Source organism: Sorex fumeus, unplaced genomic scaffold (assembly GCF_029834395.1).
Source record: "Sorex fumeus unplaced genomic scaffold, SorFum_2.1 ptg000063l, whole genome shotgun sequence".
Classification (NCBI taxonomy): Eukaryota; Metazoa; Chordata; class Mammalia; order Eulipotyphla; family Soricidae; genus Sorex; species Sorex fumeus.
The window spans coordinates 21,874,330-21,889,980 of record NW_026606120.1 but is presented as its reverse complement, the minus strand read 5'-3'; the positions used below and the strand labels follow the sequence as shown (position 1 = coordinate 21,889,980).

The following is a 15,651-nucleotide window of genomic DNA, read 5'->3' as shown; positions in this document are numbered from 1 at the left end:
ATAATTGTTATCTGACACTTGTCAGGACATAGCACTCTTATAGTGACAACGTGCCCAGAGCATAAGAAAACAAACTCAGTCTTTTCTTCTGCCTTCTAGGCTCATTGCCATGGCCGGTTCTTTGTGGGGCATCCTCCACCCTTTCACTTTAACAGTTAAGATTTTTACTTTAAAGGGAGCAACTTGATCCTAGCTCATAATTCAGTCATTTCTATTAGAAACAGTAGTGTCAAAAAGTCTAATAGCTGGAAAGGAAAAGCGTGACTTCAGCATCCTAGCTATTCAGAAGAGAGCTCATAGAGGTTGGCTGACTTTGTTATAGAAACACAGCTCCTTAATTTTAGCCCAACTGACTCTCTCTCCCTTGGTTTCTTGCAAACATGGTTGACTGTTTGGGTTTTATTGGTAGGGGATGATTTCCTCAATATGTATTAGAAACCAAGAAAAGCTTTTTTTTTTCATGCTTGTTGTCTAATTAGCAAGGCTTCCTGTGATCTGCTTGCTTGAAAAAAAAGAATGCTTTTTTAAAAGCCTATTTAGAGGACTTTATTTGCATGTATGGCCATAGTACTTGCTGTGGAGTTAATCTGAGAAAATAGGCGAGAGATCCATTGCTAATCAAGTTGTGCGGAAAACACTTCAGATTTTCAAAACCTGCTTTTTTGCAACTTTGGAGATAAATAAAAATTGCCCAGTTTTGTGCTTCAACATAGTGTGTAGGTTAATAACTTAGATTTCATTGGTTTTCTTGATTGAGGGATACAGGTTAGTATACAGACTTCAGAACATCACAGAAATAAAGAGGGAGAAGTCACTGCCTATCCCTGCATAGGAGGCAGCTCCCTTAGCAGTTCTTCGAGGGATTTTGTCAGCATTTCAAGCCTTTTTCGTCCTCCTGTCTCCCGTTTCTTACAGAAATGTTGGTACAGAGTACACGAGTTCTGTCCCTGCTGTTGAAGTGTGTTTAAAACTCAAATTGGGTCTAGTTTCCTAGGTGTGTGTTTCTCACAGGTTGAAGGAAGAACATGCAGGTGTCTGCTGACCCCTCTGCTCTCTGGGTCATCCTTACCCGGCTTCAGCCGAAGTCCAGGCTAACATCTTGACAAAGGTTGTGGTTAATCAGGCTAAATCTCTGAAGGGGCTCCTATAGCTCAGTTACTCTGAATATATGCTTCTGGGAGAATAGAGCAAGTAGGAGCCCTTTCTTTTGTTTGAAGTTGCTAATATAACCATGAAGAGTTTAGTGTGTATGTCTCTCTCTCTCTCTCTCTCTCTCTCTCTCTTTGGGGCCCACCAAAACAGCTTCCATTTTGTGCCTGATCCCATCCTCACCCGCATTCCTGAAGTAGTGTACTCAGGTATTTTTCAGGAATGAAAAGACCACTCTCACCACACTGGAATTTTTCTGGTATGAATATGATCCTTACAGGTCAGAAAGAGAGCTAAGCAGGCTGGAACACACGTGTCACATGCTAGAGCCTGTGATTCAGGCCTCAGTGATGCATTATCCCCCAGACACCGCCGGGACCAGGTGGGACTGAACCGTCAAGGGGTATAGTTTCCACAAGGATGGGCCGGGAACAGCCCTGGCTGACACCACTTAGAATGTTCTGCCAAGAATCCCATTAAGATAGTGCTCGTGAAGACATTTGAGTAGCCTAATTTTGGCGCTGTATTCATGTTCTAATTTAATTAATTAAAATTGTCCATGTTTCAAAAATATGGCATATATAAATCACAAAAACAAGCCTTGGGAGAAAACATTGATGGTTGATTATTTTTAAATTGCTCTAAAGTTGAATACTTAAGTCTTCAGAGTCCAGAAAACCAGGATAAGAGGCTATGATTATGGTGTTAGAGCATCAAGCATCAAATTACCAGAATAAGGAACCATGTTAGATAAATGAGAGAAAACTGATTATAAAATTGTCCTTAATTTTTCAGGGTTTTGGTAATGTAGTTAGAAAAAAATAATTGCTTCCCTATTTTGGTTGGTTTTTTTTGTTTTGGGCCACACTTGGCGATAACTCGGGTAATTCCTGGCTTTGTGCTCGGGGATCACCTGGCAGCACTCACAACCATAAGGGATGTCAGGGATTGAACTCAGGTCAGCTACATGCAAGGAAAGTACCCTGTCCACTATACTATCACTAGAGCCCCAGTTGTTTTTCCTTTTTAAAAGAAAAAAGTTTCTCAGTTTCCTAAATTCTGTTTTCTTTGATAGGCAGCATCTTTCTTTCTCTTGGTCAGGCCTTGTTCTGAGTGTTTTTTTCTAGCTCCTAGTAATCCTCTGATCCCGAGACACTGCTGCCTGTTTGCCAGAGGGGCCTGAGAGGCACAGGTCTGACAGGGCCACACCTGCACTGAGGAGGTCCACCTCTGAACCCCTTGAGATGGTCTCCCTGACCTGGCCTGCATGACGTCCTTCCGGAGCAGCAGACGCCTGAAAGGGCAGGGAGTGCTGGGTAGGGAAAGGACCTTCCACCACCTCCCTCCCCAGTTTTTCCTGTTTGTAGAATTGGGGAAGTGAATTGGAGAAGGCAGGGGTTGCCTTCTGCTCCTGGCACATCTGTGCCACCAGTTAGTGCAATGGTAGATCCTACACAGCAGAGTAGAAGAACAGGAATCTGAGAGGAGGCCATGGGCATGCCGCTCCCCTCACTTGGCGAGAGCATGTCTGCACCATACAGAGTCGCTGTTGTAACATCCAGGAGAAGTCCTGCAGCATCCAGTCACCCCCCTACAAAACCGGCTCTGCAGCACAGCAGTGGCAGGGCCAGGTCTTCTGGAGGGAGAGAAGGCCTTTTTTTCCAGGCTCCAGGACTTGGCGGGAACCAGTAAGTCATTGACACTTCAGACCACTTTCTGGCTACAGGGTATAGGCTGTTCCTTCCTGGAGAAGCCTCTTTTCCTTCTGAAACACACTTTTCTCTTCCTTCACTCTCTAAGTTAATTTCTTTGAACAAAACTATTCCCCCCCCCCCCACCAAAGAAAGAGCTATAAAGCATAGATGTGCCAGTTTTTACCATGTGGGTAGCTTGCTAGCTTTAAAACCTTGAAAAAAGCAAAGATTATGTTGTCATATCACCAGTCCAAGAGGTCCTTTAGACCTGCAGAAGGATCTGAGCCTTTTTGGTTAACTTGTCCCCATAGCATGCTTTCCTTTGAGGAATGGAAACGCTGAGTGAGCGCAGCTCCACGCGGCTTGGGTTTTCTGTGGCTAATTTGCGAGAAGGTCGCGGGGGTGGTATGGGAGGGCAGGGTGCGAGATACACTCAGGGTAGAGAAAGCGTGGGCATTGGGCGGGACGGCCTACCTTGACTTGCTTTCCTGCGACAGTGAGGGGGGCCAGGACCCTCAGCGCTCTCTGAGGAAGGTTATCTAGGCTGCTCTGTGCTGTTTCGCTGCTTTCTCTTCCTTGCCAGATTTTGCCTTAAACTTCTACTGGCAGCATCTTGGAGAAAGCTGCAGGCACTCCGGGGTGGAGTTAATTCCCAGGACACTGAAGAAGGAGTCGGTGATAATGTAGGTCTGAGGCATAGGACAACTGTTATAATCTCTAGATTTGGCTATTGCGAAGTTCCATGTTTGTTTAATGATACAATAAGCGTGTCTATTTCCTGAAATGACTCTAACTAGCACATGGTGATGGAAATAAAATGTTTTGTGTGGCATAGGAGGCAGTACCTCCTCGAAAAAAAGTATGCAAGTAAAGTGAGCTTCAGTTCGCTTCACTTTCTGTAAAGATTCAAAATGTTCTACTTCCTCACTGTAACTATTTGACCTGAGAAAATGAATTTATTAGGTATACCCCTAGAAACTCCCTTCTTAAAATAAGCTAAAGCACTCCCTCTCCACCCAAAGCTACTTGCTGCCTCGCAGATTGTTCCAGGGCCCCCAGGGGGCAGTGTTGGCCACATTGGGAAATCTAGTTTGGACAGCTGTATCACACACTCTTGACTCACAGTCGCGTGCCATCCATGGACATTTAGTCAGAAGTGGCTGCTGGTGTGCTGGTTGTGCATGGCGGCCCAGAAGCATCGGTCCAAGAGGTCAGGTTGCAGCTTGGGCTCAAATTCTCTGGAATCAGCTGGCAGTCTTCCCTAAGTTGTGGCACCAGACACTGTCAGGTGAGAGGAGGAGTATCTGCAAGTCCAGTGAAACACTGAGAGAATTGTGGCATCCCCCCCCCCCACACACACACACACCCCATCTTGTCTTTTTGTTTTGTTTATTTTTTGCTTTTTGGGTCACACCCGGCAATGCTCAGGGAGTATTCTTGGCTCTTCACTTAGGAATTGCTGCTGGAGGTGCTCAGGGCACCATATGGGACAACCAGGATCGAACTCGAGTCAGCCATGTGCAAGGCAAATGCCCTACCCACTGCACTATCGCACCAGCCCTGTGTCTATTTTTGATCCTTACAGGTGGCAGCTTTCAGATCCTCATTCTGTTGTCTCATGGCCTCACAGGGAGATGAGCCTCACTGCCAAGACCATTTTGGTCTCTGTTCAGGAGCTCGCAGGAGTTACAGCTGTGCTCGTGCTGCTCCATGCCCTCCCTGACAGCAGCAGACAGCTCATCCCTGAGGGTCACTGGGTCTTGATCCCCTTCTGTGCAGCTCTTGAGTTCGGGTCCAGCTCTGAGGGGAGAAAGTCGTCTGTTTGGTCTCTCAGCCTTCCCCACTCAAATGTGGAGACTACCTGTCCCTAAAGGGATGCAGGGCTGTCCTACCTGCTCCTGGTGCTGAGTATGGGCCTGGGACAATGCCCACACACAGGCGGGTAGACACTGCTGCCGCCTCATCTCTGCCAATCTTCCTGTAGGGCTGCAGAGTTTCCCTCAGTGGCTGCGGGCACCTTCCACACTCTCTAGAGTCTGCGTACACTACCTCTCATGTCATTCGTCTCTCAATGCCTGGCTGGACTGGGGTCTGAGCACATCATTCATGTGGCTGCTTCTGAGTTCTCCTGTGCTGGACACTCTGTAGAAGTATCATGTAGGCTATTGCAAGGCCCCGGGTTCCATCCCAGGCACCAGAAGCTCTTGTTACCCCAACATCTCTTGAGTGTGGCCCTGGAGGGTCCCCAGGTGCCACTGGCCGCGTGCTGTTGGGCAGGAAGGCTGAGCTCTTCTCTATGGCCCCACTCCACAGCACTGCCGTGGAGTGGGAAGGGGGCAGGTTTTAAGACCAGACCCTGGAATCTAGTTCTTCAGCTCCTGTGGTAGCAGAGCCATGTGCTTTTCTCCTGGGAGTGCTGCCCTTCCTTTTCTGAAGTTTCCTGCTCAGAGCCACCTGACAGACTGCTTTCCTACGTGGTGCTGATCCTCCCCCCTCCCCCCCGTCCCAGGCCTGTAGCTTCACTAACTAAAGCTGGGAAAATGAAAGACTTGAGTACCTCATTGTACTGGGGGGTGGGGGCGGGGGGGGGGAATGGCCCATAATTCAAACTTCCCCGTTGTTCCATCAAGTTCTTAAGCTGCTTCTGAAACGGGACCTCTTTGTGCTGTGTATTTGAGATCCCTGGACCACTTAGAAGAAACGCAGGCAGAAGCTCATCCTGCCGAGGGATGCCAGCTGCCTCACTAGATGCTGGCTCAGGCTGTCAGACTGCTTGGTTTCATTTCGTCTGTTTTGACAGCATGTGCAGAATGTTTTACACGCTACTCTTCCCTTCTGTCATCTTCCTCTGACAAGGTGGTGAATAGTTGCCTGACTCCCTAGTTTGGCCCCTTCTGCTAAAATGCATTATTGACTCTGAGGCATTAACGACTGGATGTCATGTCTGGCCGAGCCACAGTGTGGGTTGAGGGGATACAGCAAGGAGTATGGCTCAGTCTTGATCTCTTTCAGTGGAGTGATAAGAAAGCAGAATCCACAGTCAGAGATACCTGGTAATAGAAAAGCCCATTTAGTTAGCAAATTTTAGGAGTTGTTTTGGCCTAGAATGATTTCAGTAGGTTGCTTAGAGCATGAACAGCAGAACAGTTATTTTAGTCATTAAGTGAAAGCTTAATAAATTAAGCTGCAAATTTTTTGTGTTATTTTCACTCTTTATTAGAAGAGAAAACTGTTAGACAGTTGAACCGTTTTAACTTTCTGTTGACATAGATGTGCACTTGGATTTGGAGGACCGCCTCGCCAAATTCATGAAGACAGAAGAAGCCATCATCTACTCATATGGATTCGCCACCATCGCCAGTGCTATTCCCGCCTACTCCAAGAGAGGGGACATTGTGTTTGTGTGAGTTCCTTTTCACCTGCCTTCTCCATCAGAACTCCTTTGGAAATATGCTGGCTCCCATAGGGAATGCTTTTGTTAGAGACTATCTGCCTGAGACACCATTGATTTTTTTTTTTTTAATTGTTGTTTCCTTTTCAAGAAATACACAGTTGTCCCAGCCAGGTAATTCTGTAGATTCTGTAAGGCCTTCACAGGAAGAATGCATACAGATGTGGCCGGTCAGTTCTCTACTGTTGTCATTTTATTTATTGGTGCCGAGGAGCTAGATTGAGCCAGGCAGGGTCCGCCATCACCTACCTCTTCCAGCAGGCTATTGGGCTCACTTTTATTTTAATTTTCTCTCTTCTTTAATACCATAACCAGAAAAATCTTAAAAAGGCAGATCCGGGGTCCAAGGGTGTAGCTGAGATGCTTCACATGTTTCCGGCCTTGGGCTTGATGCCTCATCCTCCCCCATGCCCTCAAAAAAGAAATTTAAATGCACATAGCAGATTTCAAACAGTATTAAGAACATCCTTGATTCTGAAATAAAGACCAAGGCTCTGTGTGATGGCCTTATCCTGAGGTGATCCTGCTGTCCTTCCACACACCTCTGTTCCTCCCACCACCAGGCTGTTACACATGCTTGTTCCTCTTCTCATCTTCATTCAGCTCATCTGCACATGTGTCTCTTCTGCAGGGAATCCTTCACCCTCTCAGTTCTGCTCAAGACCCCTGCTCATGCAGGAAAAAATCTTCCAACTAGAGATTATTAGCTTAGTGACCTGTGATCACCAGACTCTCACACTGCCTGTCACGGTCAGTGCTCCTCAGGCTGCTTCTTAGCACATGAGCACGTGCATGCATTCATGCGTCACAGTACATACAGTCAACCCTCGAGTTGTCTTACTTCCGACTCCCTGTCCTCATTCACTGCATTTAGGTTTAGGACAGTCCCTAACTCCCTGCAGCATTTGCCGTTCAGTAATGCTCTGTATCTGTATCCTAGTGCAGTAAAGCAGAGATGGAGGTGGGAGCTAAAGGTGGGCCTGGATGAGTGGACTTGAGCTGGCCTTTCTGGGTGCCAGGGTGGTCCAGCGCCTTCTCCCTGTGGCTAGAACCCCTGCTGGCAGGCTTCCAGCACTTAGGGCCTGGGCTGAGTAGTAATGGTTTCTCCTGGGACCATGAAAGTGAATGTTTTCATAGTTTTTTGAACATCATTTAGAAATCAAATGATAGATAAGTCTTCTTATCACAAACTTGAAAGCCAATGATTGAAATCCTAGGGTTTTGGTAAAAGAATAGTTACAAGCAACTATATTATATCATGATCACTTTTATACAAATAACCCATTGTAAAGTCATTACAGTAACGAAAGTGATTAGAAGTGAACTTGTATGCATCCTATGTCGGATAAGTAATTTAAAACTGTTCTTTTTGACACTGTAATATGTAGAAGTGAATTTAGTTTGCATTTCCTGGCAATGAGAACCAAAGAACAATATCAAATTACATTGCTAGGAAATGCAGCTTAAATTAACTTCCAAATATTACACCTAGTTAGTGTCCTTTAAAGATCAGTATCTGGTGATTGTTTAGACAACTTCTTATTCTCTCCTACATAATTTTAAATGCTCTGCTGAAATTCATTGACGGTAGAAACATTGAAGTGAAAACTAGCACTTGGTACACTGATAGGTTGTTTTTATTAGGCAGAGATGGTATGTCCAATGACCTGTTTCTTCCTTTTAGTGAATTGTGACAGTGCTTGCTAGTGGTAATTCTCAGCTTAGTGATGATTTGAGGCTTTTGTCTTTTAGATCAATATGCACTTCTCTAATGAAGTAACTGCAGTTAATTCATCTGCAGTAAACAGCACATGTATCCATTCCTATGCATTGTGGGATATCATTCAGATATCCTCCATATTCTTTTCCAGTCTCCTCAGTAGCTGCATCTGACAGAAATTTAACCTAGAGTCACAACTAATACTGCCACCGATAGATACAGTTATGACTGAGAAGATTGGAGTCACATCAGTCAACACCTCTCAGCCATAGGCAAACTGTTCTTCGTTTCCTAGTTTGTCACACCAGAGTTCTGTAGATATGGTTATACTTTCAGCATTGGAGAAGAAACTGGTCCTTCAGCATGGACTCTCCACACGTGCATCCAGATGGCGCCTTTCTGTGAAGAGTTCCTCCCTTGGACTGTTGAGTGCTTTCCTGGCATGATGCGCTGGAGTTGTTGATCCATTCTTCCCCAGGGATATCAGTGTTGTTATCTGTTGACTGTCTTGAACGTTCGTACAGTGTTTCTGTGAACAGAAGATTTTTTTCTCAAGACTTCTGTGCCTCGGAGTTCAGGGATTTTAGATTGAGGGGGCTTTGATGCTGTTGGCCCCTCCTGAGCTGTGCTCAAGTGTGTCCAGGATGCCCTCCCTGTGGTCACCTGTCCAGCACTTGGGTCTGATGATAGAGTTAGTATTCCTGGGAGAGAGTAGGGCAGCCTCCCCTGTGGGGCCATGTGCCACCATCAGCCACAGACCCACAGCACCTTCCCAGGACTGTGTTGTCTCCTCTCCACTGTCACCTGTGCCTGAGCTGTGGAGGGATCCCGCTTCTCAAGACTCAGAAGCATTGAGGAGCATTAGGGGTTAGCACTTTTTTAGGGAATTATTTTGTGTTTCTTCTTCCTTATATTTTCTTCTCTTTTTTTAATCTATTCATTCTGAAAGGCATATAGCGTTTGTCTCATTGCGGTTTTATGTTTTCCTAATGACTAATGATGTTTGCTTCTTTGGTACTTTATTCTTTGATGTTGCTTTGATCAGTCAGTCTAGTACTTGGTCTAGTACTAGACTTCCTCCTTTACTACTCTCGAGGAGTTGTATAAAATGATTGTTAACTTCTAAATGTTTAGTAGAACTCTTCGGTAAAACTAAATGGGTCTGGAGATTTATTTATGAGTTTAATTTTCTTAGTACCCGTGAGGCTATTCAGGTTATCTACATTGTAGTGGGTGACTTGAAATAGTTCGTGTTTTCAAGGAATTAAATTGTCAGATTTATATATGGCGTATTCTTTATGTTTACAGCACTGTAGCACTGTCCTCCGTTGTTCATCGATTTTCTTGAGCGGGCACCAGTAACATCTCCATTGTGAGACTTGTTACTGTTTTTGTTATATCAAATACGTCATGGGTAGCTTGCCAGGCTTTGCTGTGTGGGCAGAATACTCTAGGTAGCTTGCCGGGCTCTCCGAGAGGGGCGAAGGAATTGAACCCAGGTCAGATGCATGCAAGGCAAACGCCCTACCCGCTATGACATCGCTCTGGCCCAATGTAAACTCAGGCCTGGTTTGAATTCTGATTGGTGAATTTATATGTACTCTCAGTCTTGTTAGCAAGTTAGTTTATTGATCTTTTTTCTTTTTTAAGAATTAGCTCTATGGGGCTGGAGTGATAGCACAGCAGGTGGGGCATTTGCCTTGCACGTGGCCAATCTGGGCTCGATTCCCAGCATCCCATGTGGTCCCCTGAGCACTGCGAGGAATAATTCCTGAGTGCAAAGCCAGGAGTAACCCCTGTGCATTGCTGGGTGTGACCCAAAAAGCAAAAAAAAAAAATTAGCTCTTTGTTTCATTAATTTTTGTTCACTGTATTTTCATTTTCAGTTCTGTTGATTTGTCATGTCTTGCTTTCTGCTCATTGTGGGTTTATTGTGCTTTTCTTTCTCTAGGTTTTTGAGGTAGGAATGTCAGTGATTGATTTCAGGCTTTTTTTCTCTCTTGAAATATATGCATTTTGGGGCTGGAGCAATAGCACAGCGGGTAGGGCGCTTGCCTTGCACACGGCCAACCCATGTTCGATTCCCAGCATCCCATATGGTCCCCTGAGCACCGCCAGGAGTAACCCCTGTGCATCGCCAGGTGTGACCCAAAAAGCAAAAAAAAAAAAAAAAAATATATATATATATATATATGCATTCACTTTCCCATCCAGCACTGCCCTATTTGTGCCCCACAAATTTTGTTGTCTGTCTTTATTTTGATTTATTATAATTTTTATTTTCTTGTAGACATTCTCTTTGACCCATGGATTATTGATAAGTGTGAGTTAGTTTTGGTTGGTGAGTTCCCGTTTGTTGCTATGTTTTATGGCCTGTGATATGGTCTCTCTTAGGAGTTGTTCTCTGGTCAGTAAAATTGTATGCCCTGTTGTTAATAGAGTGCTCCATACATCCAGCTATGTTGTGGTGGGATTTAGCTCTACCATATCCATGCTCTCTGTCTAGTAGTTGTATGCATTGTTGAGAGGGCTGGGGAAGTCTCCAACTGTAATTGTGATTAATCTCATCCTCCTTTCACTTTCATCAGATTTTGCTTATTTCCTAGTTCTGTTATTTGGTAAATAATTTAAGATAAGCTTTGTGAGTAATGGACCATTTTAGTATGTCATGTCTTTCTTATACATATTTTGGTTACAAAGTCTACAATTGGTTATATTATGTAGGTACCCCTGCTTTCCTGCAGATGTTTGCTTGGTATACTTACTGCATTTGTATTAATATTTACGCATTTGATTTACGCATGTGATTATATTTGAAATTACTTTCTTATAATCAGGCTGCACTTGGGTCATGATTCACTCTGACATTCTCTAAATTGTGTGTTTTGGCCCTTTGCATTAATGTAATTATTAGTTGATTTGTTTGAATTTAAATTTGCAGTTTTATTTTTTTATTTGCTCTCTTTCTCACTTTCTGGGGTTAATTGGATGTGTTTTAATTTCCATTTTTTATTTGCCTTTATATTTTGGGTGTATAGGATTTTTGTTCAGGGGCGATAGCATAGCAGGTAGGGCGTTTGCCTTGCATGCAGCCAACCCGGGCGACCCGGGCTCAATTCCTTCACCCCTCTCGGAGAGCCTGGCAAGCTACCCGTGACATATTCGATATGCCAAACACAGTAACAAGTCTCACAATGGAGACGTTACTGGGGCCACTTGAGCAAATCGAAGAACAAGGGGAGGACAGTGACAGTGACAGTTCTGCATATTGAATTATATATGCACAAGTTACCACAGCCTACTCTGAAATCACTTTACTAGTTCAAGTGAAAACCTTCATTTTCCTTTACTCTCATTTATAACTTGTTGTTGTTGTTTTGGGTAGGTGGGGCCGAGCCGCACCCAACTATATTCAGAGCTTACTCCTGGCTCTGTACACAGGGACCACTCCTGGTGGCACTCAGGGAACCATATTTGATTCTGGGAATGAACCCAGGATGGCTATGTGCAAGGCAAGAGCCCCCTCCTCTGTACTTTCTTCAACTCCTCATTTATAATTCTTTTAAATAAGTGTTTCACTTTAAAATTAGAAAACTCAGGCAAGAAAAGCTAGGGTATTGTCTATACTTTTTACATAAGTATTCATTCTTCCTTCCTGATGCTTTCTTTTATTTTCTTTATCTGAGGACAGATTCTCCTGACTTCAGCTGGCAGTCTCGTGATTTCCACTTTATTCCTAAAGAATATTTCTGCTGATTGTAGGATTCTTTTTTATCTTTTTGACATTTGCATTGTAAGTTAATAGTCTTTTGGAACTTGCAGTGTATCATCATACTTTTCTCTGACTTCTGTGTTTCTAATAAGGAATATTATTGTCACTGGACTGGAGCAATAGCACAGCGGGTAGGGCGTTCGCCTTACAAGCGGCCAACATGGCCGACCCGAGTTCGATTCCTCCGCCCCTCTCGGAGAGCCCGGCAAGCTACCGAGAGTATTCGATATGCCAGACACAGTAACAACAAAGTCTCCAATGGAGACGTTACTGGGCCCGCTCGAGAAAATCGACGATCAACAGGAGGGCCTTTACCTTTACCTTTACCTTATTGTCACTCATACTACTTTTTCCCTTTCGTGAGGTCTCATTTTCTATGGTTACTTTCATTATTAATTTTCAGAAATCTGACTGTAATTGGCATTTATTTGTTTGGTTTTCTTCTCAAGTTTTGCTAACTTGATAGTTTAGCTCTTGTCAAATTTGGAATATTTTCCACTGTTTCTTTGGGTGCTTTTTAAGCCCTGAGTGGAACTTAATTGGTCCAGATGTTAAGTCTTCTACTGTAGTTCTGCAGGTCCCTGGGGCTCTGCTCTTTCCTCTCTCTGCTGATTCTTCTCTGCTTATGCTTAGGCCATTGTGCTGATCAGGCAGTGCTTCTGGGACCCAGCGACCCTTTGTAAAGACTTTAGATCTAGACTACTCCCAGCTCTGATGGCCCTGGGGGAGTGAGGAGAGTGCTGTGCTAGGAATCAGGCTCAGCTGGAGGCAGTGGTGCAAGCCCCATTGTTCGCTCCCCAGCTCACAGTTCACCATTAAGATCTTTTAGTATTGTTGTTATTTAGAATCTCTGAAGGAATTTCTTGTTTCTTTGCTGAGGCTTTCTGTTTGGGAGTTTTAGGATTTTTTGCTCTTTGTTTTTCATTGTTTCAAGCCTATTCAGAATTGCTCTTTGGAATTATTTTTTATATATTGACTAGAGTAATTATCAGGCTACTCTCGAGCTCGCAGTGGCATCTGTTCATTATTTTCTTTAATTTTTCATTTCATGTCTTCCATATTTTCTGGCTTTTGGTAGGACCATGAAAGTCTGGTTGAATCTTGTACATCTTCATATTATGCTGTTTTACTCCAAACATCACTTGAAACTTCTGCTTTCATGCACTTTCTCTACCCACAGAGATGGATGCTGAGCCTCTTCTCTGTCCTGCAGATGAAGAGGTCCAAGTCCAGGGTCCTCATGACACAGGGATGGGTGGGTCAGCTGATATTTTCATTTCCTCTGGATGTCGGTGGAATCTTCCTCTTTACTGAGTCTCCGCGACTCAGCCCAAACTCAAACCTCAAGAACACATTGACAACCCAGCAGGTGCCACTCACTGACCATCATCCAGCAGGGAGGGAAGTTCAGCTCAGGTGCCTTGTTGCCACCTCTCAGTGGTTAGAGTCTGGGTCTCCCTTCAGCCTTTGCTGATTGGAGGGCAGGGGATAAGATAGTTTGCTTTTTTCTGGAGCTTGGCTACATAGAGCTCTGACATTTGCTGGAATGCCCCTTCCTTGGAAAGAAGACTTTGTTAAAGCTTTCTGTCTGTGCCCATTGGCATTTGCAATTTGCCAGTTTCAGCAGTTCTTGAGAAAATCCCAGGAACTCTTTGTGACATTAAATCAATGGTTCAGTGCTGTTGGCCATGCAAGCAGAAGCAAAGATAAACAAATGGCATTGCATCAAATTAAGAAGCTGCACCACAAAAGAAATGATGGCCAGAATAAAAAGACCAGAAAAGAATATATTGCCCACCACTCATCTGACACAAGACTGATTTTTTTATGAAAGTGTTGTAGAATATCTGGAGATCCAGAATGTAGATGAAAAATACTGTGCGTCACTGATCATGTGAAAATGCCAATCAAAGCCACAGTGAGCTCCCACTGTCCACCAAAGCGACTGGCACACATCACAGAGAGAGCAGGTGTGGGTACAGGGAAAGGTACTCAGGACCCTTGGTCACTGCTGGTGGGAATATCAGCTGGTACAGCCCTTAAGAAAACAATATGGGACACTCCTTAAAGGCCAGGAGTAGAGTGTCCATGTGATCAGCAGTTCCAATGCAGGGCATCTTCTTCTCCAGGGGTCCAAAAACTCTGCTGAAGGGCCTGAACCTCTACTTAGAAAGGAGCAACTCCTATCTTCATTGCAGTGCTATTCACAGTAGCTAAAATCTGGGAACAACCCAGTGTTGAAAAAAATTGGGTAAAGAAACTACGTTACATGCACATAATGAAATATTGGGTGGTTATAAGAAGATAGAGTCATGCAGCTAGCCACCATGTGGATGGTGCTAGGAGACCATGTTGATACGGGTGGGGCTATGGGTCCTGCTGAGTGGAAGCAGCCAGAGGAGTGGGACGGGCACAGAATGATGTCTCATATGTGGGATATAAACCCATAGAAAGAAAACAACAAATGGCCGAAAGCTACAGAAATCTAAGGACTGCTGTACAGAATGGAGCTTACCAGGGCAGTGAGAAATTGGAGCCGGGGGGGGGGGGGGGGGGGGGGGGGGTCGATTGGTTACCAAAGACAGTGGTAGGAGGAGACGGGTGTGGTGTCAGAATGTATGCATGAAGCCCTGTGTTGAAGAATTATAAACTGCAGTAGCAAGAGTTGCTTAAAAAAATCTAAGGAACCATGTCATATCTAGGTCCCTAGGTAGGCTCCCTTTTCTTTCCACCTTTTCAGGTCTTTGGGATTTATCTCTTTGTCCGTGACAGGGTTTTAAGTTGTACCTAGCGAGAAGTAGCAAGAAGGTCAGCTTCATCATCCTAGAAGCAAAATGTACTATCAAGTGATCTAACTTAATTTTAAAAAGATTTTCCTCTGGTTAACCCAGATTAGAAGAGTTTACGGAAATCTAATATCTAGGACCCTGAGTTTTCCCCTGAGTCATGTAGAATCACTGTCCTGTTCAACTCTGACACTGAGATGCACCAGTGTTTCATGATTTCTGGAAGAGAAGCCATGGTGAGTGAGCCAGTGATCTACCTCCTCAGTAAGGTGCATGCTGATTTCCTAGATGGTAGAATGTGGCAGAAATGAGCCTCCTGCAACAGAATTAATACTATAATTCTGTGAAGTAGACTCAGAGAAGTACAAGCATGATGTATAAATGCTCAAGAATATTTGTCTTGTTTATGTTAAAAAATGGTTATTGGGTGAGAAAAACTTCCTTTCAGAAAAGCAAGTGTTTCTTGTCTGAGAAAGTTGATGAGGCCGCTGAAACCCCACTTTGATGATTCTTTCTTCCTGCAGGGATAGAGCTGCCTGCTTTGCCATTCAGAAAGGATTACAGGCATCTCGGAGTGACATTAAGTTATTTAAGCATAATGATATGGCTGACCTGGAGCGACTACTAAAAGAACAAGAGATCGAAGATCAAAAGGTATGATTCTTTTGAAGAAAATTACACAGTTCTTTTGTACTTTGTAACCAGCTAAATTATATATGAAATGGTAATTTGTCATGAAAACTTGCCTGTGGATCACATTTGGATATTAAGTCAGGGCGTTACTGCTTATTAAATATACTTCTTGTTGGAGGGCCAAGACTGATTGTAATTGCCCCCTCGTTGTCATAATTATATGTGGCAGATTTAGGGGAGGGTAATCCAGGCAGCATTCTAGAAGAGAGAAAATGCATGTGCTTTGAGGTGGAGCGATGTATCTTTGACAGAAATGGACCTCATCTCATTAGGTTTTAACAAGATGCGTCTAGTGAGTTCAGAGTAGGCTTATTTGTAGCAGAATAAATCATGTGTCCATCAGCTAGCGGAAACAATGACTGCAGACTCAAATTTATGAATCTTTG

At 44.1% G+C, this 15,651-nt stretch overlaps 1 protein-coding gene across 2 annotated transcripts in view; it reads left to right on the top strand.

The window, feature by feature from the left end:
- SPTLC1 (serine palmitoyltransferase long chain base subunit 1) overlaps window positions 1–15,651 on the top strand; it is a 58,738-nt gene that overhangs the window by 17,842 nt on the left and 25,245 nt on the right. For both annotated transcript variants that reach the window (XM_056126810.1, XM_056126809.1), the window contains exons 6-7: window positions 6,114–6,246; window positions 15,097–15,226. In XM_056126810.1, the coding sequence (XP_055982785.1) occupies window positions 6,114–6,246; window positions 15,097–15,226 (263 nt within the window). The remainder of the gene's footprint in view (window positions 1–6,113; window positions 6,247–15,096; window positions 15,227–15,651) is intronic.